The 22907-nt window shown below is 53.0% G+C and overlaps 1 protein-coding gene across 3 annotated transcripts in view; it reads right to left on the bottom strand.

Moving 5' to 3' along the window:
* Positions 1-9285: 9285 nt before the first annotated feature.
* SUFU (SUFU negative regulator of hedgehog signaling) overlaps positions 9286-22907 on the bottom strand; it is a 106744-nt gene continuing 93122 nt past the window's right edge. For 2 of the 3 annotated variants that reach the window (XM_065923225.1, XM_065923227.1), the window contains exons 11-12: positions 14973-15041; positions 9286-12575 (exon numbers count right to left, since the gene is read on the bottom strand). In XM_065923225.1, the coding sequence (XP_065779297.1) occupies positions 12486-12575; positions 14973-15041 (159 nt within the window). In that variant the 3' untranslated portion in view covers positions 9286-12485. The other variant, XM_065923226.1, reaches the window with a different exon arrangement.

Below are 22907 nucleotides of genomic sequence, written 5' to 3'. Positions count from 1 at the left end.
CCCCGGCCCCCCTCCCCCCCACTTTCTTTTCTTCTCGGCCTCTTCTCCGGTCTTCGGGGCTGCGGTCGGAGCCAGCCCGCGGCGGCGGAGCCGGGCCGAGCCAGCCGGGCCGGGCTGCCTCCCTCAGCGTCCAGCCATCTTGAGCTCCCGGCAGCCGCCGCAGTGGCGGCCGGGGGTCCGAGCGCGCTCGCTGGAGGGTCCTGCAGCGTTCTTTCTATCGCTCGCTCTCTTTTTTATTTTTGGTGGGATTTTTAAGGGGAGGGCTGGCGGCCTCCCTCAGATTAGAAGACAGGGGAGAAAATGCCAAGTCCCGATTTCTCTCCACCTCTGCTCCACCCACCCTGGTTCTTTCCAAAAAATAAAAAAAGATTAGAATTGGAAGAAGTCGGCAGAAAGGCGAGCGCCCGCGGCCCCCAGCTGCTGCCCAGGCGACGCGTCCGGGGCGGGCCCGAGCCAGTCGCTCCGTCGGTGGGTCCGTTTGTCCGCCTGCTGCTTCTCAACTGGGGGGAGGGCACTCCGGGCAGGGTCTCCGCAGCGGCTGTCGCCTCAGAGCTTTATCCTCAGATCAAAAAAAAAAAGAGGGGAAGAAAAAAAAAGCCCCAACACTCTCATCACAGCCACCTTCAGCCATCTTGCGCGTATTATTATTTCAGGAATAATCTGTTTAATAAAAATAGCTGCGTCTCTAACCCCCTCCCCCTCATCCTGGGCTCCCCGCCCCCTTTTAATAATAATCTCGATAATAAAAATGATCTCCTGGCTGGGCAGTCCACGGCTGCCTTTTCCTGCCTCAGCTCGCTCAGGCTTCGGCTCTCCTTCCCTAGGAAGGGGACGGGAGGAGGGGGCTCGCGGCTTGGAGTGGGGGCTTCGTCCCTGCTGCCCGCCAGTTGGCCCTCTCTGCTTTAGTGGTAAGGAAAGAGAGCCCTCGCCACTACCGCGCTGTTGCGAGGACGGCAGACGGGGGAGGGGCCCCAATTCGCGGGACCGGCTGGAGGGGTGCACAGGGGTCCCCGATCTTCCCGCCACAGCTTGGCCTCGGAGTCTGAGCCCAGGAATGGGGAGGATACAATGAGCTCGGAGCAGAGCGCGGCGGGCAGGGTGGAGAGGCGAGTGGACTGCGGTGAGCCGGGGTCCCGAGTTAGCGCGGAGAGAGGCGGAGGCAGGAGGGTGGTGTCCCTACATCAAGGCCGGTCCCGCTACTCTGCGAGGGTAGCGGGGGGAGACTGGGAGGTGTAGGCGAGGAGAAAGCAGCAGCACTACGGCGGCGCCTGTAATCAGCACCCGCTGGTTCTGCCCACCCGGCACTGGAGAAATAAGCTGACAGGGAAGGGGGAGGAGGGGCGGGGCGTATTGTCCGGAAGTGCTATAACAGTTGCTGGGCGCCCGGCTCCTCCCCTTATCCCTTTCTGGAGTTGGGGGCTGTTCCGGAGATTGTTCCTGCTATTGGTCTCCAAACTGGGACTCCGCCTCTTTAAGGCGGGGCAACCGGGGCTCACGTGACTTGCACTAACTTCGGTACATTAAACACTGGGGATGGGGGATGAGTTTCTCTGCTACTTAAAAGGGAGATGATAATGCTGTGGAGTGGGACCACATCTTCCTAGGCTTCTTCACTCGTGGCTCCTTTTACCTGAGAGGGAAAGGAGGGTTTGTCAATTGGCTCATCTGTTCTGATGGAACTCAGCAGCAAATTGCAAAGGTTCACTGTGCAGCAATTTCCCCGGTATCCTCAATATTTTTACCTACTTTTTTTTTTTTTATACTCTATTTTTGGCTGCCCAGGGCAGCATGTGAGACCCTAGTGCCCCCACAGGGATCGAACCTGTTCCCACTGCAGTGAAAGTGAAGAGTCTTAACCACTGGACAGCTAGGGAATTCCCTTCCCTACATTTCTGAGGCTTAAATCTACCAAACAAAATATACATTATTACTCTCTTCAATTTATAAGGAAATGGAGGCCTAAAAAATTGGAGTAAAAAAAAAAATGGAGTCAACCTGTCAGTTAACAAATGTTTAACAGACGTCTCATGCACCAGGCATTTTTCTAGGCCCTGGGGATTCCCTGGAGAACATGTACCCCCAAAAAATTTTTTTAAATTAATTATGTAGGATAATTTCTGTGGCAGAGAGTAAGGGACTCACACAATATTCTCAGAAAGTGAGATTTGAGTTGAAACCTGAATATTCAGGAGGAGTCAGGGCTTCCCTGGTAGTTCAGCTGGTAAAGAACCTGCCTGCAATGCGGGAAATCCCAGTTTGATTCTGGGTCAGGAATATCTGCTGGAGAAGGGTTAGGCTACCCACTCCAGTATTCTGGCATGGAGAATTCCATGGACTATATAATCCGTGGGGCTGAGAAGAGTCGGACACGGCTGAGAGACTTTCACTTCACTTGACAGGCCTTTCACTTCACAGGCAAGTGACAATCTGGGAAAAGAGTCCTTTGGGTGTGGCATGTGTGCTCAGTCATGTCCGATTCTTTGCGACCCCATGGACTGTAGCCTGCCAGGTTCATCTGTCCATGAAATGTTCCAGGTAAGAATACTGGAGTGGGTTGCCATTTCCTTCTTCAGGGGAGCTTCCAAACCCAGGGATCAAATTGTGTTTCCTGGTTGGCAGGATGGTTGGTGGATTCTTTAACACTGTGCCACCTGGGAAGTCCAAAGAGTGCTTCAATCAGAGGGAAAAACAAATACAAAAGCAATGAATGAGGTATGTTCTAGGGCTGAAAGAAGGCCTGTTGTGAGGGAGAAGCCAGGTAGGGACCAGAATACACAGGGTTGTGGTAAGGAGTTTGGATTTGAAGCTGGTTGTGAGAAGCTACTAGATTTGGGATGTATTTTGGAAGTAGAGCCAAATTAGATATGGGGTGAAGAGGAATCAACACATAATAGTAATAGAGTAAGAATGGGATCAAGATATGCTTATCACTATGAATATAGAATATTCTTCTGAATTTAGGATTTGGGCCTTAACAAGAGCCTGGGTGGTGATGCCATTTACCCAAAGGGGAGAATTGGAGAGGATTAGGTTTGGGTGGAGAGATTTTTGAATAGTTCTAAGTTATGTTTGAATTGGTTTAGCTATCCCAGTGGCAATTCCAGAGGAGACAATTGTATATACAGACTCAGGGGAGGTTTGTGCTGAAGATTATGCATTTGAGATTCATGAGTATGTTCTAAATGATAGACCTGAGATTTAAACCCAGTTCAAAATGACCCATGGGGGAAAAAAAATGACCCATGAGTCTGATCCTTTCATAAAACCAGAGAGCCTCTCTACTTTAGGACCTTCATCTCTTTATTCCTGATTGCGGAGAAGACAGGGTGGCTAATATGTGTCCTGTATCTTTTAGTACTTTGAATCTCCTTACTTGGGAGGTCTTATGCTGAGTGAATGAACGCATGCATGCATGCATATCAGTAAATAAACAAGTAGAAAGTGTCTTTCAAGCACTAATCTTCAATTCCTTGGTTGAAAGATGATGCAAAGAAACAAGGTCTAGATTGGTGCTGTTGGAGCATCCTTCTCTGGCCTCCTCACCAATGACCTTCAGGATAATCTAAAGGATTCCACTAATTTCTCACCTTTCTAGACTGCTCCCCTTGACCTCTATAACATCATACTGTTCTGATTGTCTCCTTATCTTTCTAACCACAGACTTCTCCAATTTCTATCTCATAAATATTGACTGCCCTCCACACTCTTCTCTTATGAACCTACATTCAAGTCACTGCAGGGAATTCCGGTCTGATTTCGAGTCAGTGCATCTCGGTGTCCATTCCATGCCCTCATTTACTCCTAAGGCTTTCAGTTCAGTTCAGTCCCTCAGTCATGTCCGACTCCATGGACTGCAGCACACCAGTCTTCGGTTTGCATCACCGACTCCCGGAGCTTGCTCAAACTCATGTCCATTGAGTCGGTGATGCCATCCAATCATCTCATTCTCTGTTGTCCCCTTCTTCTCCTACCTTCAGTCTTTCCAAGCATCAGGGTCTTTTCCAATGAGTCAGTTCTTCGCATCAGGGGGGCAAAGTATTGGAGTTTCAGCTTCAGCATCAGTCCTTCCAATGAATATTCAGGACTGATTTCCTTTAGGACTGATTGGTTGGATCTCCTTGCAGTCCAAGGGATTCTCAAGAGTCTTCTCCAACACCACAGTGCAAAAGCATCAATTTTTTGGTGCTCAGTTTTTTTTATGGTCCAATTCTCATGTCTATACAAGACTGCTGGAAAAACCATAGCTTTGATTATATGTACCTCTGTTGGCAAAGTAACGTCTCTGCTTTTTAATATGTTGTCTAGGTTGAGCATAGCTTTTCTTCCAAAGAGCAAGTGTCTTTTAATTTCATGGCTGCAGTCACCACCCACAGTGATTTTGGATCGATCCCAAGAAAATGAAGTCTGTCACTGTTTCCATTGTTTCCCCATCTGTTTGCCATGAAGGGATGGGACCAGATGCCATGATCTTTGTTTTTTGAATGTTGAGTTTTAAGCCAGCTTTTTCACTCTCCTGTTTCACTTTCATCAAGAGGCTCTTTAGTTCCTCTTCACTTTCTGCTATAAGGGTGGTATCATCTACATATCTGAGGTTATTGATATTTTTCCCGGCAAACTTGATTCCAGCTTGTGCTTTATCCAGGTGGGCATTTCACATGATGTACTCTGCATATAAGTTACATAAGCAGGGTGACAATATACAGCCTTGACATACTCCTTTCCCAATTTGGAATCAGTCTGTTGTTCCATGTCCAGTTCTAACTGTTGCTTCTTGACCTGCATATAGATTTCTCAGAAGGCAGGTAAGGTGGTCTGGTATTCTCATCTCTTGAAGAATTTTCCACAGTTTGTTGTGATCCACACAGTCAAAGGCTTTGACATAGTCAGTAAAGCAGAAGTAGGTGTTTTTCTACCAAGGCTTTACTACTGTCTATATACTGATGACTCCCCAGTCAGTCTCCAGCCTAGGTCCTCACCCTCCTGGTTGCAGATTCATGTAGCCAACTGTGCTTTCCACCCCATGTCCCACAAGTACCTTGAATTCAGTGTACTGGAAATGAAAACCTTCATCCTCTTCACTTCCCAACCTGCTGCCCCTTCAAGATGCTGGCAAATCCTGACTACTTAACCTCTCCATAACTTACCACAAACTCTTGTCTATTTATTTCAGTAGATCCTAACTGGTTTCAGTTTCTGCCCTTATGTGAAAGCGAAAGTCGCTCAGTCATGTCCGACTCTTTGGGAATTCTCCAGGTTAGAATACTGGAGTGGGTAGCCTTTCCCTTCTCCAGGGGATCTTCCCAACCCAGGGATCAAACCCAGGTCTCCTGCAGGTGGATTCTTTACCAGCTGAGTCACAAGGAAAGCCCCTACCCTTATGTCCTAGAGTCAATTCTCAACTGAAGAGCCAGAGTAATCTTTGAAAAATATGTCAGATTTTGTCACTCTTCTGCTCACTCATCCAATGGCTTCCCACTTCCACCAGAGTAAAAGTCAAAATTTTATAATGGCCTGTAAGGTCTCTACACAGGACCTTAAGGCCAGAAGAGTCTGGCTCTGTGTAAGTAATCTACGACCCCCTTCCTCATTCTGCTCCAGCCACACTGGCTTCCCCGCTGTTCCTCAAGTATACCTCGTGTGCCTCCCATGCCCCAGCCCCCAGGCTCTTCACAGTTGCACCTCACTTTGTCTGAATCTGTCTTCCCTCAGATATCCTACTGCACCCTTCTTCTTGTCACTGAGATCCTTTGTTCAAGTGATGCCTAGGCTGTGAGGCCTTTCCTGACCTCCATATTTTAAAATGTTCCTCTCCTTCAGTCCTCACTGTCTCTCTTCCTCTGTTGCATTTTTTCTCCTTAGCACATAGCTCCATGCACTATGTGTCCTACTTTTAAAAATACTATCTTCCATCACCAAGATTTAAGATCTGTGAAAGGATTTTTTTAATACTGTATCCCTGATGGGACCTAGCACATAGTAGATGCTCAACAAATATTCATTGTGTCAATGAATGAATCCCATTCTCTCCATTCCTACTGCTTCTATTCTAATCTAGGCTTGACTGGTCACCTTGCCTCCAATCTACCTCTCTTTCAATATGTTCTCCAGCCAGGCAGCAGGTAAGGGTATGATCCTACTGTGAAAGCTGGATGACTTAAGCAATCTGCTCTAGGCAATTTGAACTCCACAGTTCCTGAGACGAGTTTGGGGACTTTGCCCCTGTTGTTCTGTTTGCCTGGAGAGCTTTTCAAAGTACAGCACCCCACCCCATTTTGCCCAGTTTATCCTCAAGCATCAGGTTTCAACTTAGATGTCACTTCTTGCAGGAAGTCTTTTTAAATCTCCCCAGACTGAGTTGGGCACCTTCTCTGTGTTCATATCCTGGCATGTGTGTGTGTGTGTGTGTGTGTGTGTGTGTGTGTGTGTGTGCTCAGTCACTCTGTTGTGTCTGACTCTTTGCAGCCCCACATACTATAGCCCGCCAGGCTCCTCTGTCCATGGAATTTTCCAGGCAAGAATACTGGAGCGGGTTGCCATTTCGTACTCCAGGGGATCTTTTCAACCCAGGGACTGAATCCTCCTCTCTTACATCTCCTGCATTGGCAGGTGGAAAGCACCACCTGGGAAACCCTTTAACAAAGTGGCGTAGCCCTTTAATAAAGTGTTAACGCTAAGTAAGCAATTACTATGATCCTTGCAAAAACCCTGGGAGGGACCTTCCTGGTGGTTCAGTGGCTAAGTCTCCATGATCCCTATCCAGGAGGCCCAGGTTGGATCTCTAGTCAGGGTACTAGATCCCACATGCCACAACTAAGGAGACTGCATGCTGCAACTAAAACCCAGTGCTGCCAAAATCAATAAATAAGTATTTAAAAAGAAAACAAAACATCTCTAGGAAGTGAGGATCCACTTTTAAATGAAGACACTGAGGCAGAGCTGAGTTAGCTTGTCTAAAGGCAAGCTGACGGTAAGTGGTGGAGCTGGGGTAGGATGGAAAGCAGTTCACTGCCTTCCTCTTTTATGGTTCTTCTTGCAATTGTTTCCTTGTCCGTCTTCCCCCCACTGCACTATGAGCTCCTTAAGGCTGGGCCTGTGAGGAGTCTCCCAGCATACATCCGAGCGCCTGCCGCACGTTAGTTGAAAGGACAAGCAAGCATATTTGCTAGTTCTTACGGTTTCCACAGTGGTATCATAGCAGCTCAGCACTGCTCGGGTGGCCCTCTTCTGTCTTGTCAAGGCTGAGACCCCAGAAGCTCGATTCTCTTTCCTTTAGGTGCCTTCAGTACTGAGATGGAATGGGGTGGCCGCGGTGAAAGTGGAAAAACAAAGGAACAGTGTGACTTCTCTTCATTCTCTGGCCCCAACACGGCCACTGCTCTCATCACAATCCCCTCAAGGTCTCCCTTGCCCCTCAAGTTCCTCAGAAAGCTGCATTCACGCCAACCATGGACGCCCACCAGCAGTCTTCCTGCCCTTCCTGCATCCTGCCCTTAGCTCTCTCCTGAAGACTTCCTGCGCTGAGGAGGAGGAGGGGCTGGTTAGTCTCTTCATACCCCCATGGAAGGGGCCCAAATGGCCTCCCCTCCCAGACCACATCCTGCCCTGCCCTGTGGTCTTGGGAGGCTTCTCTCCCTTCTCCTGCCCAGTCGATCGCCCCCTTCACCCCATACTGGCCTCGCCACCTCAGAGCTTGGCAGGCTGGGTTGAGTCACTCACTTCCAGCATGCATTTGCCTTCTGGTCAGGCCAGTTTGGCAAATCTCTCACCATCCCCTGTCCCATGGCTTGAAGCCTGTGGGTCCCCTAACCCCCCAAGTAGGGTGTCTACCTGGAGGAATGTATAGGCTTTTGGAGGAGACATTAGAGTTCAAATGGAAGATTCCTCCCTCCCTAAATCTAGGGATAGAGTCTCTGCTTCACACCCAGGAACTCTTTTCTTTCCAGAAACAAGCCCAGCCTACTCGTGTCTCCCAGAGCCACCTCAGCACAGAATCTCCCTATTCTGTTTTCTCTGGGGCAAGAACGTCACCCTGACCCTGGGTCCTTCCAGGCTAGTCAGATGAGGAGGATTAGATAAGCACTCCGCCCCCAATCTCCAAGGAGAATGGGGAAGGGGTGTGGCCTGGGCCACCCCAGGGTAGTCAGCCTGGCTCCAGACCCTCCCAGCTCACTGGCTCAGACTCCCAGAGACTGAGGGCCCCAGACAGGACCAGCCCCACTGCCTGGGGTGGGGGTAGGGGCAGCCACAGTTCAGCAGGAGGTCACAGAGGAAGGAGTAGTGACCTCCCCCTAAGGCAGGTCCCGCAGATCCAGCTGCTTCTTGAAAAGGACAGGGAGGGGAGCTAAGAGTCCTTCAGACAGGAGCTGACTCCTTCAGGTCCTACCCTCTCAAGCCACCCCTAGGACCCCTGCAGATCCTCCTGGGTACTATGGCTCCATCCTGAGGACCAGAAGAAAAGGGCCCTGCTACTCCCCAGGATGGACAAGCAGGCCTAGTAGGGAGGGAAAGAATGTGTGAGGACCCAGAGCAGTCCTGCGGGGTCGTGAACCTGATCTGGGTGCAGACCCCTCTCCTGCCTGCCTCTCAGGGCTTCTCCTCCTCTAGCACTAGGCTCTGCTTTGCTACACCAGGCCCTGGAGAGACAGGAGTTGGGTGATTCAGAGAAGGAAGATCCACCTGCCTCCTCACCCAGAGCAGGCCCAGATTTCATAGGAAGGGTGGGCTGGCCTCTGCCTCACCCAGTGTGCCGGTTCTGAGCCTGACCCAGGCCCTGGATTAGGAGGTTGAATGTAGGTGGTTGGTGGTGGTGGTGGAGGGGGGCGGGTGGCGGTTGTTGCTGTTTCTTGCCCTCGCTGAAAGGGGCATAAGAACTCCAAACTGGACCTGAGGAAGGCCTGCCTTCCCAGGGGAAAAAGGTTTTCTTTTCCTTTTTTTTTTTTTTTTTTGTGAGAGGAGGAGAGGAGAATGAGGCAGAAGAGATGGTCTTTACCCACTTGCTCTCACTCATCACCCCAGACTGTTGCACCTCCTACCCTCTTGACCTTAGAGGAGTTCAAGACCAGTGAGAGAGCCTGTCCCTGTGAAGTCATTTCTGCATGACTGAAGAGTCACCACTATGTGATCCTGCTTCCTTGGCACCCCCTCCACTCCCAACATCAGTCTTCTGGGCCTTTCCACATCCTGGCTTCTTCTAAGAGGCTGAGTCCAACCCAACCCTCTGCCAGGGCCCCAGGCTTTCCGCTCCCCTACTCCAGGCAGCCAGAAAGGAGCACAAGACCCAGGCACTTCTGCAAATATGTTTAATGCACTTAGATTACACAGAGGAAGAGGGGACAAGAAGGAAACGACATCTAAGTGAGTCACCCAAAAATTCTTACAAAAGTCCCAGGCTGACTGCAGCCCCCAGGAACCGAGTCACTATTGACATTAGAAACTAATATAAAATTTTACAAAATTCTGCTCATTGCAGCATTCAGGTACTTGTACAAAAGGAGGGCTCTTTCTACAGGGCTCCTGACTTATAACAGGGACCCAGGTACCTCACTTGACACAAGGACCTGGAAGCCAGCGAGGAAAGACAACCAGATAAAAAAATACAGTCAAGGGAATTCTCTCCTGGTCTACCCCACAGGGGCGGACCTGCAGGTTTTTTCCCTGTTCTCAATCTCAAAACCCAGTCCCAAGAACTTGCGTTTCTTTTTTAAAACATGCTAGCCCTTTAGATTCTCCCCGAGGCTTCCCAGACCCTGCCCTGAAGCCTTACCTTTGGAAGAGAAGGGCAGGAAGAGGCACCAGCCCCCCAACCAGACCTGAGACCCTGTGTGAGCTTCCCCACCCCCACAGAATGGCAGCTGGGGTCGTGGTCCTTCTGTAGTCCAAACTGGGCCTGAGAAGCCGTGGGTGTGTCCACCTTGTGTTGCCAGCAAACAGCATGGAGGAGCCCCTTCTCCTCAGAAGTTTCAGTCACAGGGACATGGAGGGACAGGGTAGGAAGGGGCAAGCTTAAGGGAAGCCTATGGAAGAGGCAGATGTAGGGAGGGAGACTTCTTAACCTCCCCAACTTACTATGAGGTCAGGGCTTCCAAAGAGCTACGGAGAGGGAAAGGAGGGGTCCATCTAGTGAGTGCCTGCCATATGCCAAGTGCTGTGCTGGATGTGCCGCATGACCTATTTTGCTTCATCCTCAGCGAGGGTCCCCTCTCAGTGAAGAGCCCCCTCTGGAAGGCACCACCCCCCAAGGGAGGGAGGGTCTGGGCAGAGATGGTGGATGCTCTGCCACTCCTCTGGAGCCAAAGCATTGTAGGGAAATGAGATTGAGGCTGGTCTCAGCTGAACCTTGGAGGTTCCCAATAAGAGGAGGGGGGTGAGGGGGGGTGTGGGCAGGGGAGGCAGGAAGGAGCCACAGGCTTCACAGGCTTGTTGTCTCAGAGCTCACTTGCTTCCCTTTTGCCTTCTGTACTGACCACAAAACTTAGCTCAGAATATACCCCCCTGCCCCCAAGCCAAAGCAGGTGGGGTAGAGGCAGGTCCCCAGAAAGAATCTGTGGAAAAGCAGGTCAGGATGGCAAGGAAAGGAGGCAAGTCAATGACTCTTTGGCCACAAAACATCTAAAGACAAAGAGTTTTCAAGGTGGGGATGCTGTGGTGGGTAAAGATCAGGAAATGTCCTTCTGGAAAAGTCCTCAGAGCAGAAGGCATAGCTGCTGCCACTATCAGGCCCAGAGGGGCTTCCACCTTTGCTGTGTTGGTGGCGGGGTGGGGTGGGTGGTGGTATGTGTCTCCCAGATGCCAGGTGGATCTGCCTTGAAGCTCTGAGTTTGATGGTGCTAACCAGGTAGCCCTGAGGGTGTAAGCAGAGGAAGAGCCAGACCTGAATGGCCCCTTGGAAGTCCAAGCATGGCCACCCTCATGGCCCCTGAAGGCGGCTCTTTGGCTGGATGGCTCATCAGAGGGGCCCTGCGCCCTATGGGCCTTCTTGGCACTCCTGGTGGTGCCCACGTGTGTGGCGGTTGCAGAGAGGGGCAGGGCATGTTGTCTGTCTGTGTGGTCCCTGACAGACAAAAGAACTTTGTCGTGGGAGAGCTGGAAGGGTGGTCTCGTAATAGCCGTCCCCAGAGTTAGGGGTAAGAGGGCCTGAAAGGGGCTTGTGATTACAGGTCAAAAGTGGGAGACAACCCCAGAAGAACCCCCAAACTACGGGTCAGAGATAGGTTGGCTATGAGACAGAAGATTGTGAGATCTGCAGTACTGCAGTGAGGGACCAAAGACCACTAGAGCCAGGATGCCAGAAAGGAGACAGGACAAGGGGTAGAGAATGAAGGATGAAAAATTAATCAACGCAGAAATGAATGGAGGGCGGGAGAGTGCAGTGTTTACAAAACTAATGTGAAAGACATGTGAAGAGGTTGATTTTTTCTGTTTTTAATAAGTCAGAGTCCTGCAGCCTTGAGGCTGGGAGGCCCAGGGGATGAGGAAATGGGATGGGAGTGGCAAAGAGCTGGAGACCCAGGCCCTGAGTGGCAGGTGGGGATGGTCTGTGAAGTGCTGGGCTTCGCCCTCTCTCAGGCAGGCCTGGTTGGGAGGAAAATGCCTAGAAGATGAGGCTGGGGTCACCAAGTCTCAGAGACCCTGATGATCTTGAACTCTGTGGGGGCCCAGTCCACCTGGGAAACAGCAGCAGCCCTTCCTGGCCCCAGCTAAACTGGGCTCCAGGCTGCATGGGGGAGTGTCTTGGCTCCCCCGGGCCTGGCTGGGAAGAAAAGCCTCTGTGCAAAGCTGACTCCTCCCAGGCTTTGACCGGCAGGCGAACACCAGCACCTTTTCTGGTGGCGGCTCTGGGGAAGACGGCCCCAGGCCCTTGTCTGTGAGAATGAGAAAGTTCATCTGGAAATAAAGTTCTGTTTTTTAAAAAAAACATATATACATGGCTTCTGGACATCTTTGAAGAGCAATAAAATACCATCCGGTTTCTACAAAATAAAATAAGGATGAAGAAAACCAAACACGATCAAAGGAATCGTTCCACGGCCAGAAGAGCTTGACTACTGAAGGCTTCCCAGAGTTGAGCTGGGCAGGGTAGGTGTCTGCTACACCCCCTTCCCGCTGGGCTATGCGGCAGAGGGTAGGTGGGAAAGAGGCCTGTCTCCACCTGGGGGCACATCAGAGGTCCAGAGGCAAATCTCAAACCAGAACCTGCAGTGGCAGGAGGGGAAGGTTGACATTTGCCCGACTGCAGCCCACTGGGGCCCTGGCCTGGTCACGTGGCTCGGCCAGCTGCAGGGGCGGAGACCCCCCCTCCCCGAGCTGCAGGTGAGGGGGGGCCCTGCAGCCTGTGCAGGGCATCCCAGCGGGCTGCGGTGTGGGGGCTACGCGGTAATCCTCACACTTGTCCTTGTGTTTGTGGGAATCTCGTTTACGCAGTTGTTACTCTGGAGTCACTGGGAAGCAGCTGGGCTCGCCCTTGGCCCCTGCAGGGCCAGCCCAGGCTAATGCAGCGGGCTGTCGAAGACCACGTCGGGGAGGATGGAGACTTTGAGCTTCTTTTCTGGCCAGCTGTACTCTTTGGGAAGTTTGAACTGTGGAGGGGGCAACAAGAACAGAACCAGAGGATACACGGTTAGAATCCACTGCCTTCTTCCCACACTGCCTAGAGAGGCCAGGACTCTCACTCAGGCCCTGTCCCTTGGGTGCTGGGGCAAGACAGGCCACCGGATGGTTGCCTGGCTTCAGTAACGAATGTGGAACCCAGGTGAGAGAGGGTGGGATCCAGCGCCGACCCCTCCTTCCCTGCACCCGGCCAATAATTAACTGGGCTTGGAGGAGGCTTGTTTTCTGACTCTTTCTTGACTGTGCTGACCCTCCAGCTCACTTCCTTGGTTCTGCCTCTGGCCACAAGCATGTAAGGAATTTGCTCCCTGAGGCCCAGGGGCTAGAGGATGGGGGGGGGGGGGGGTGGGCAGGGGAGGGTACAGATGCTACAGGGAAGTGGCTTGAGGTCTGGAACTCTGTGGTCCTGTCCCTGCCATGGCTCCTTTCCGAGGCTGGCAGGGAAGAACGCTGGAACCTGCCCTCTGGAGCCTTTGCCAAAAGGTCCCAAAGGAAGGAGGCCCTGCCTTGGCCTTGGCGGGAGTGGAGACGCAGAGCTAGTGTGGTTTGAGGTGACTTCTTGGGCCTGGTGCAAACTTGAAAGGAGCTCCCCACCCTGCTCTCCCTTGTTCATCCTCACAAGCTTCCCAGGGTTACCAGCCTGAGAGAGGTGCTGGCAGTGGCCAAGGAGAGCCCAAGTTCTTATGACCCGACTCCCCGGAATCACTGATTTGCCTACAGTTTTGTTTCTCAAGCTTCTGGTGGGGGATAGGGGAAGAGATTGACATGTTCCCTGTGTATGCGAGGACCCTGCATGGGGCCAGCAAGCACACAGCTGGTGATCAGCTCCCTGATTTAGGAGCAGGGTCTGCCTTTTAGGACTCATGCTAATCCGGGAGCAAGCTGGGAAGGAGGGAAGAGCAGGGCCCTCAGCCTGCCCAGAGCTGGTGCTAGAAGAGGACGGCCTGACACTGCCCGGCTGGTTCCCTCTTCCTCCCTCGGATGGGGGACTGTCCAAGCCAGGACCAAAGTGGAGAGGAGGGCAGGGTGTGGGGACAGCCTTGGACAGGAAAGAAAAAAAAAAAGTCATTTTTAGTGACCTACTTTCCTAAGCTCCTCCTGGCTCCTATCCCTCCTGCCTGGACTACCCCCCTTCCACCCCCTCAGCACCCGAGCTGAGAGCAGCAGTCTGGCGCTGTGCCATCCCTGTGCGACATGGCCTCTCCGGAAGCGCTTCTGGGCAGCCGGCTCTGGTCTGACTGAATGGGAGCCGGGCCTCGGGGGCTGGTGACCTGTGGGGGTTGACCGGCTGGCACAGACTGGGTACTTAGTGACTTTTCAATGTATAAATGAGAAGAGAGAAGACATTATCCCACTAGGGGTGACCTCAGGCTCTGAGGAGTTCCTGTCCACCTGGAGACCTGGATGGGCCAGTCCTGCCCTGTGGACGGTCCTCCTCCCTGTGGACGGTCTTCTGCCCTGTGGACATCCGTCGGAGGCCTCTGTGTCTGGGCTGACTGGGCCCTGGCTGAAAGCTGGCTCCTGCCTGGCCTCACTCTGGCTTGGAAGCCTGGCCCCTGGGAGGTGAAGGAGCTCTCCCCAAAATACACTTCTGGGCAGAAAGGGCAGAAGAAGGGTCTGTCTCTGCCCCTGGACAAGGGAGAGCCCAGAAGAGCCCTAGAACTGTCAGTGTGCTAATGTTCCATTAACCTATCTGGGCAGGACGCTGAGGCCAGGAAGGCTCAACCCGCTGGGGTGCTGCTTGGTAGGAGGCCGGGGGAGGGGAAGGGACTTTCCAGGATGAGGTAAGTCCCCACAAATGAGGATGCCGGGAACAAGGAAGAAAAACAAAGGGGATTGTGGGCTCCACTCCTGTACCCCAGTGGAGTAGCCAGGACAAGCACAGGCCCCCACCTGGCCCGCAGCTCAGCTGGGGCTGGAAGAGACGGGCCCAGAGGGGAGCACTCGTGGTCAGAGGCGGGAGGAAGGAGCGTGGCTCCTGGGTGGCCTGAGGCTGGAGCAGGAGCCCCTTGCTGCCCACCAGAACTCCTCCATGGAATGTTCTCTGGCAGCAGGCATGGGCTTTCTGTTCAGAACCTGCCAGGGAACAGCAGGGGCTGAGGAGAACTCTGTACTAGCCCAAAGGCCCTGGCTGCCTCTTCAATGAGCTTCTCGGGAGCTGGCAATTCAGACAATTTGCTGGGTGTCCTCACAAGGGTTGGGGGTGGGGAAGGGGGAGGTTCAGGGAAGTGAAATGAAGCCGTCTAACATCTCCAGAGTCTCCTTTCCAGCTTCTCTCCACACGTCAGAGACAGACACATGCACGCACGCACACAGAGACTCCTGGAGACTGGAACCTTGCTGTCAGAGAGAACCAAACAGCTTACTTCCTCTGGAGAAGTCAAATCTTCTAAGTCCTCCAACATTTTCTCTACAAACTCTTCGGTCAACAGAATCTGGGAAGAAGGCACAAGACAGGCTTTTATTATTATTATTTGTTTAAAGTGTATGGTCTTTTTGCTAATTGCCAAGCTATAGACCTTTGTTCAGGCTGTGGAGGAGCGATGAGCCCACTGTGATGTGTTCTAGGGCCAGGGGAAGTACTTGAGGCCTATCCCTGACTGTCACCCCCAGCCTGCCCCCACCTCCCACCACCATCTGCCTACAATATCAGAGGGACTGGGCAGAGAAGGAAGAACATACAGGACAGTGGGGATCAGGGTGAGGACATCAGGAGAGATGGCAGTGCTGGTCCCAGGAGGGACATGAGGATGGGCAGGGAAGGCCCCCTATTTTGGCAGTCCGGGCATCCTGCATGTTGCAGTATGGTAGGGGGGAAACGGAAAAGCCGAAGGGCAGAAGAGAGTGACTCCAACATCCTCCTTGTTCAACAAGGTTCACGTGTTCCCCCAGTCCCACTTGGGAGGACATAAGGAATCTGTTCGGGTTTGGAATACAAGCCTTGCCTGGAATCTGGAAATGCCCCGGAAGGTACATCTAGGAATGTCTGAGGTGCACCAACCTCTCTCATTTTACCAAAGGGAAAGGGACTCCTCAACACCCATCGTAATATCTACCTCCTCTCAGGCCCCAAGCTCCCAAAGCCCTGCCTTGCCAGCCCCATTCAGCCACTGAATTCTTCAAGTTTTCTTTTAAGAAACGCCTTCTCCAGGGCACCTCCCACCTATCCCACTTCACTACTCTAGTCTACTACCTCGTGGCTTCACGCTTGCTGTTGAGAACAGCCTTGCCCCTCTGTTCAGGGGCACAACCACCACCCTCACCTGCTATGTAGTCAATAGCAAAGATACCCAGGACTTTCTCAATCTGCAGGGCCATCTTCTCAACAGGCTCCTCTATTCAGGCAGGTCCCACGCTGGGCACAGGCTAGGCATGTCTTTCCTCTTCCCAGCCTGATCCTGTCCTCCACCCGACTCCTCCCCATGCTGGTCCATGGGGCCTCCTGACCTCTGCAGCGGACCCTTCTGTGACCCCAGGCTGTGGCTCTCCCCACCTGTTTTGCCTTCTCCAGTAGCCTCTGAATGCCCCGGGGTGGGATGTGGGGACAGAGGAAGAGAAACAACGAGGTGAAGACCAAGGTGCGGGAAAAGTCCCCTATGACAAGGAGGAGGATCCAGGACTTGAGAAAATACTAGCAGGTTTCCCCAGGGAATTGTCCATTCTGATAAGAACATATGTCTCAATGTTTGGAATAGGTCAGTGTATCAGATAAAGTGAAATGGCAGAGGAAGGCGGGCAAGCAAGTAAGCTCACTAGGCATCTGGCACAGGATGGAAGTTTCCGAAGGGAGGAAGTTGACTGGGTGGAGGTGTGAGCAAGGGATGAGAAAACCACCCCAAGTGGGCAGACAAAACATCGAGCACACCGATGCACATTGAACCACACCGAGCACTGTGCTAACTGCTCATAGAGCTTATCTCCTTCAGATGAGGAAACTGAGACACAGATAGGTTATGAGATTTGCCCAGTGTCACATGGCTTGTGAGCAGCGGAGAAAAGATCATGTCCTGGTCCTTATTTTTTTGGCTGAGCTGGGTCTTCATTGGGATATGCAGGCTTAGCTGACCCATGGCATATAGGATCTTAGTTCCCCAACCAGAGATTTAACCCACACCCCCTGCACTGGAAGGTGGAGTCTTAACCACTGGACCACCAGGGAAGTCCCCATGTCCCAGTCTTGTCTGGACTCTAAAGTTAGTGTGCAAAGCAGAGCTTCCAAATCCTGAAGTCTAACCCTCACGGCATTTACTCATGTATTGATTCTTCCGGTCACTTGCCCGTCAACCTACTTGATTCCAGAAGCATTCCCTGGGTGCCTCTGCTAGGCCTGGCCCTGGGTGGAGCCCTAGGGAAACAGCCATGAAAGCAATCCATTCCCCAGCTAGACAAGCACCTTCCTGGGATTGACTGGGAGCCAAAGGTCATCTCCTTCTCAGGCTACAAGCCCACAGTCAGGGACAAAACAGCTCCAACCACCAGCCCATATCTCCTCACCAGTTTCTGTTTGAGAAGCTTAGGCTTCAAGTGGAGACAGAGACAAAATTTGGACTGGCAAAGTGGGTCTGTGAAAATGCCCACCTGAGATGCCCCCTTCCCAGCTTCCTCCTGGTTCCCTAAGGTGGAACCGGGTAACTCCTCTCATGGACTACTGTGACGCTGCCCAATGCCACTGATTCTAACTCCCACAGCTCTTATCCCAGGGTTCCCCCCACCCCCCAAAGCCCGAAGCCTCTCGACCAGTTATCACCAGTCTGCTTGAGCAGTACAAAAGTCACATTCACATTTTGGGAATTTCCGGGGCTTGTTGCCATCTCTACAAATGCGAGCACAAACACAAGCATACCTAAAACCCAATTATATTACAATGGCTCCAGTCCGGGCCAGGCTGAACTGATTTCTAACCCACAAATACTTGGGCGGGAGGACATTTCTGCCAGAGAAGTAAATAGGCCTGGGACTGTAACTAGTGCTGGGGTGAGAGGAGATGGGCAGAGGGTTCACAGAAATGGTGACCACACAGAGAGACTCGAAACAGCTGGAGAAATGGGAAAAATAACCCCACTAACAGGGGTTCAGACCTAAGCCAGTTCTTCTGACAAAGGTATGGAGTTGGTGGTGGAGAGAGGGTGAATTCGGTGGCTTTCAGTAGACCAACTACCAAGTGTGTACTATTAATATCTGTGTGTGGACTCATTTTATACTCAGCTGGGGGAGAGGACTGCAAGACCAAAAGGAGGGACAAACCCTAGTGGCTCCTCAATTTTCACTTTTGGTGATTGGCTGGTTCCTGCTGGAAACTTCACATTATTTTAAAAGAATTGAATGGGGAAAATTATACACGAGATCTGCATGATATTAAGGGTGACATTCCCTACAAAGAAACACGACAGACTGTCATAGCTCCAGGCACCTAATTTAATTTCCTTTGGGAGTTAAACCTTAGAAGCTTGGATTGAACAAACAGGCCCTGTTCTTTGTATATTTCAGACCTGGAGCTGAGACTGTTAACAGATCCTATCAACAGGACACTGGAGATAGACAGCCGCGATACAGCAGCTCCTGGATGCTCTCACGAGGAACAGACACGCCGTTGTGATGCAACTGTGGGAAAAGCCTGTGCAGTTCTGGGACTTGGGACTCTTGAAGCTCCCTGGGTCCCCATGGAGCTGCCTGGCTCTGCCACAAATAATAATAAGAAGGGTTATGAGAATGACAGCAGTAAGGATAACACCACCAGCAGCCAGAAGCACCAGTGCCGCCTCCATGTGCCAGGCACAGGGCTAAGTGCTTGACTGGTATCATCTTAGGGCCATCCTGTGAGGAAGGTAACCATCATTTCCTCTGTGCAGACGAGCGGGTGTCGAGACAAGACAAGTCTGGACTTTAGAAGAGCAGTGACCTGAACTCATGGTGGTAGAAGATGCTCTTTTTCTGTCTGGGGAAGTCACCTCAATTCTAGAAGCCTCGTATACTCAGAGCTGACTTCTCTTCTCTGCTGGGGGAGGTGGAGGTGACTCTGGCTTCAACTCAATGGCCTGGAAAACCAGCGACACATCTCCTGGCCACCTGCTCAGCTCAAGAGGGCTGGAACCCTGGGCGTCACAGACAGGCAGCTGTTCAAAACCAGGTTGACCAAGTGGAAAGGAAGGCAAACCATGCCCCGATACAGTTTCCAATGGGGTAGATTTCCAGGTCAGCTTGGTAAACGTGTACGTGAGGCCACAGTTGCTCCAGTCCAGAAAACAGCAGTAGAAATAATACTAATAATGAAACAGCACTCATCGATGCTCATGCTCACTGAGAACTGGGCATAAGACGCTTATATTTGTGCACAAACAGCCCTTGGAGGGAGAAGACGCTCCAGTGAGGGGGGAAGCCCCCCAAGCAATCTGAGAAGAAACTCCCTGGGAAGGATTTTGAAAACCTGGAGATACTAGGCACCATCCAGACTTTCTGAATCTGAGTAGCTCAGGCTAGGCCAAGGGATCCGCATTTTAAAAAGGCAACCCCTCCCCGCAGGAGATGATGGTAGAGGGTACCCTGGGGAAACACACTCACAGGGGCAGCGGGTCTAGGCACAGGTTTAAACAACAGGGATGAGTTAGTGGCTGCAGCTCTCCCACCAGCTCTGACTGGTAGAGCTGTGAGGGGGACAGTGGCTCCCACCCCACACTCCCAGCCTCCACCTTTGATCAGGGAGGGGGCTTGGAGCACAGGTCAACCGCTTACTCCAAGGTGCTCACACCCAGCGCCTTAGGATAGCCTGGCTGGGGAGTGAAGAGCGAGGATCGTCAATAATCTTCCCAATTCCCCAGGCCCCAGCAAGTTCCAGAAGAAACCTGAAAAGTGATCTTTCATCGTGCCTGTCCTGGGCAGGCCTGGTGGTGGGGCAGGCAGGGGCCCAGTCACTGCAGATCTGATTCAAATGTCTGCGGTCAGTGATATTTCTGAGTCTGCAAACAGCACTGACAATGCCCACTCCTTCCCCTCGGTGTGACAATCCGCACTTTGTCTGGGGCCTTGTTTGCTCTTCGTGTTGACACGTTGTTCTTGCTTCCCAACAAGTTTGGCTTTCTTTTTCCCTCCCTTTCCTCCTCTCAGGGAAGGAAATGTGTTGTTTACAGGGTAGGGCCTGCCAAGGAGCTGCTCTGGCACCCATGATGGCAGGGAGGAGGCAGGGACCAGGAAGCCATTTAGTCTGCGTCCCCCCAACACCAACAGGCCGGACAAAAGCTAGACAACGGCCTGGAGCACCCCCACCCCCACCCTAGGCTCAGGGGCAGAGGTACGGGTGTGGCAGGTACCACTGCAAGCAGCCGCACAGTGAGGCTGCATTCATTTCCTGTTCTCGGAGGGTGGCGAAGCGTTGGCTGAGGTGCCCAGGAGCGGGCTTAGACTTCTCCTGCTCTGGCTGGCAGCTGGTGAGGGCACGACAGGCCCTCTCAGTCCTCTCGTGTACCTCCCCAGACACAGTGCTGGGATTGAAGCCCTATGGCTGTAGCTGGGACAATGAGGACCCTTGGACAGCCAAGCAAAGGTCTTCTGGGATGCCACATTCACTAGTGGAAGGAGAAACAGCAGAGGCATGTGAGAGGAGCTGCGCCGGGCCTAGGCCAGGGTTCGCCAAGTGTCTTCCACACAATGTCCAAATGGGTGCATGGGACAGGAGAAGGCTGAGGCCTGTCCACAGGGTGGGGGCGTGAGTCAGCCACTGGGTGAGGGGCAGAGCCCGGCAGTTGCTCCCCAGATCTGGCCTGGAGAAGCGAATCCCACTTGAACAGCTGTTGGGCGTCTTCTCCCAAGCCCCAGGCCTCCCATCAAGGCTGGCAGAGAATGGCTGGGAAAGGGGGGCCACCTGGGTGAGCCGTCAGACACCACACAGCTGAGAAAGCATTGCAGGGCTTAAAAAAAAATATTCTCATATTTGGTGATGTGACCCCTGAGTGACCTCTGGGGCCGACTTCTCCCCCTTCAGATCAATCTTGGCTGGGGACGGATGAACGACTCAGCTCTGGGCCAGGCTCCCGCTCAGAGACTAACAGCCCAGTGTTGACAGACTCAAGGGAGAGAGGCTTGTTAAAGCCACTGGGTTGAGGAATGCTGGGGGAAGGTGTGTGTGGGAGCGGACGCTGGCAGGCCTCCCCCGGTCCGAAGACCCTCCTGTACTCCTCTGGAGCTGGCTGACAGCCTTCACCATCTCAGCAGAGATAAAAACAGCCAAGGGTAGGGCGGACGGAGGAGTCTGGTGTCAACCTCCGGAAACTGAAGAGCCTAAGGAATTGGAGGATTCCTGCCTCTCCAGTTCCTCCAGGAAGTGGGGAGTGTCCGCTGTGCTCACTCTGGGGTGGCAGGCAGCCCTGCCTTTCTGTGAGCCAGGCCTTGACGTTCCTGGGGCTGGAGGGATGGTGGGGGGGCGGACCTGGAGAAAGGGGGTAGCCTCAAGGCAGGTGCAGGCCCAGGAGCTGGTGGGCCTGGGGGCCTGTCTGGGGCTACTCCAGAAATGCCGGAAAGGGCCCAGATTCCCTCACTTTCTGCCTTTTTCTCTCAGGCTCTCCTTTGTCATCTTCTCCCATGTGGGGTGTCTCTGCCATGCCACTTCCCCAAGAGATAACAGGCCTGGGCTGGAGGCCAGAACAAGGTGCCAAGGCTGGGAGTGAGGGCTTCCAAGGCTGTTGAAGGCTGATGCAAGAAAAGTCATCCTAGCCCCTCCCAATTCATCTGGGACCAACGGAAAGTGTTCCAGCAGCAGCCAAGAGAACAGAAGTCTGGGTTTCTTCAGTCCTGGGGCTGGTGCATTCAGTTCCTTCCTGCCTCCCTGCCCCCAACAGGCCTGGGCACACAGGGGCCGGGGAGACATCCTGGAATCCAGAAGCATGAGGGAGAGAGTCCCATAGCGGGTGAGGGGAGTCTCTCTGCTGGGGTCTCCCTCCAGAAGAGCCCGGCGTCTTTCCTGGCCCAGTGGGCTGGGACTTCACTGGTGACCCGTAGCCTGACCCCAGACCTCCAGGAGGTCCTCAGACTCCCAGCGAGACAGGCAGCCCCAGGGGGAGACTGAGAGGCCCACAAGTAATTACAAGCCCAGGTTCCCACAAGCCAGGGAGCTGCCTGTGACCACAGTGGCAAGACCCTAGAGAGGAAGGCGGGCTGATGCTGGCAGTCAGATGCAGAAAGTGCTGACTGCTTTGGGGGTGGGGAGGCAAGGAGGGCTGGGCTGGGGGCAGGGGCAGAGGGTTTCCCAAGGCTCCTTGGACAGGGCCTGAGAAAGCCCTGGGTGAGTTAGGGTGCGTGCTTGGGGAGCGGGCCCCAGCCAGCCTTCCCGGGAGCTCCCCTGTGAGCTGGCCCCCGTGGTGGACCACACTAATGAGCCCATAACACAGGCCTTTGATTAAGCAGCTCCCAGCACAGCAACTTTATTGAAACATGCCGAGGCCAGCGGCTGGTTCCCACCGCTCCGGTTCCCCAGGCAACAGCGCCTGGGAGGGGACCATGTGCTGGGAGTCAGCAGGGCGAGTGCTCGAGCTGGCTGAGGGGCTGCCAGGGAGGCGTGGGGGAGCAGAGCTGGAAGGAAACCCCAGCAGCTAGGGGATCAGGGGCTTGGGAACCAGGGTTGGGCCCAGACCTTTGGGGGGACTGAGGGGCAACGTGACATGTGCTGAGCCCTCTGGAGGCCCAGGTCACCAGGCTGCTGAGAACTGCAGATGCTGGCCCCCTACCCCCACCCCAGGCAGGAAGATGTTCCAGGAGGGATGGCGGGGGTCCAAGGACAGGTTCAGAGTCAAGCACGTCAAAGGCAACTGGGTGGCACTTATTCTCAAGCTGGGGAGGCTCTAGTTCCTACTTTCCCAAGAAAAAGTGCTTAACCTTCAATACGCAAAGTACTGAGGACACTTCTGCTGAGACCTGTCAACACACTGTCACCTGCTGGGAATGATGACCTCTGACCTGTCAGGGGCTGGGTCTCCTGCATGGTCCACCCCCAACTCCTTCCCAGCTCTGTGCTGCAGGTGGGAGGCCGACCCCCCACCCCTGCTCTCTACAAGCAGCCTGGAGGCCTGGGACATGCTGGGGGTGGGAGGAGGCCCTTTCTACTTGTTCTGGGCTAATTTCAAATGCTATATACTTCAGAGCTTTTGCTAAGGTAACTACCAACACCACATTGGACAGAAATCTAATGTTACCAAGTGGGACTTTTAAAATGTATTTATAACTTTATGGTTCAAAGTAATTTTGTTATGAAACAATGTAATAACAGCAGTGGAAAAAGGCAAGATAATTTATGGAACACAATATCCCTAAAGCAC

This window comes from Muntiacus reevesi, chromosome 2 (genome assembly GCF_963930625.1).
Source record: "Muntiacus reevesi chromosome 2, mMunRee1.1, whole genome shotgun sequence".
NCBI classification, from domain to species: domain Eukaryota; kingdom Metazoa; phylum Chordata; class Mammalia; order Artiodactyla; family Cervidae; genus Muntiacus; species Muntiacus reevesi.
Note: the sequence above shows the minus strand (reverse complement) of the source record. Positions and strands in the feature narration are given on the sequence as shown.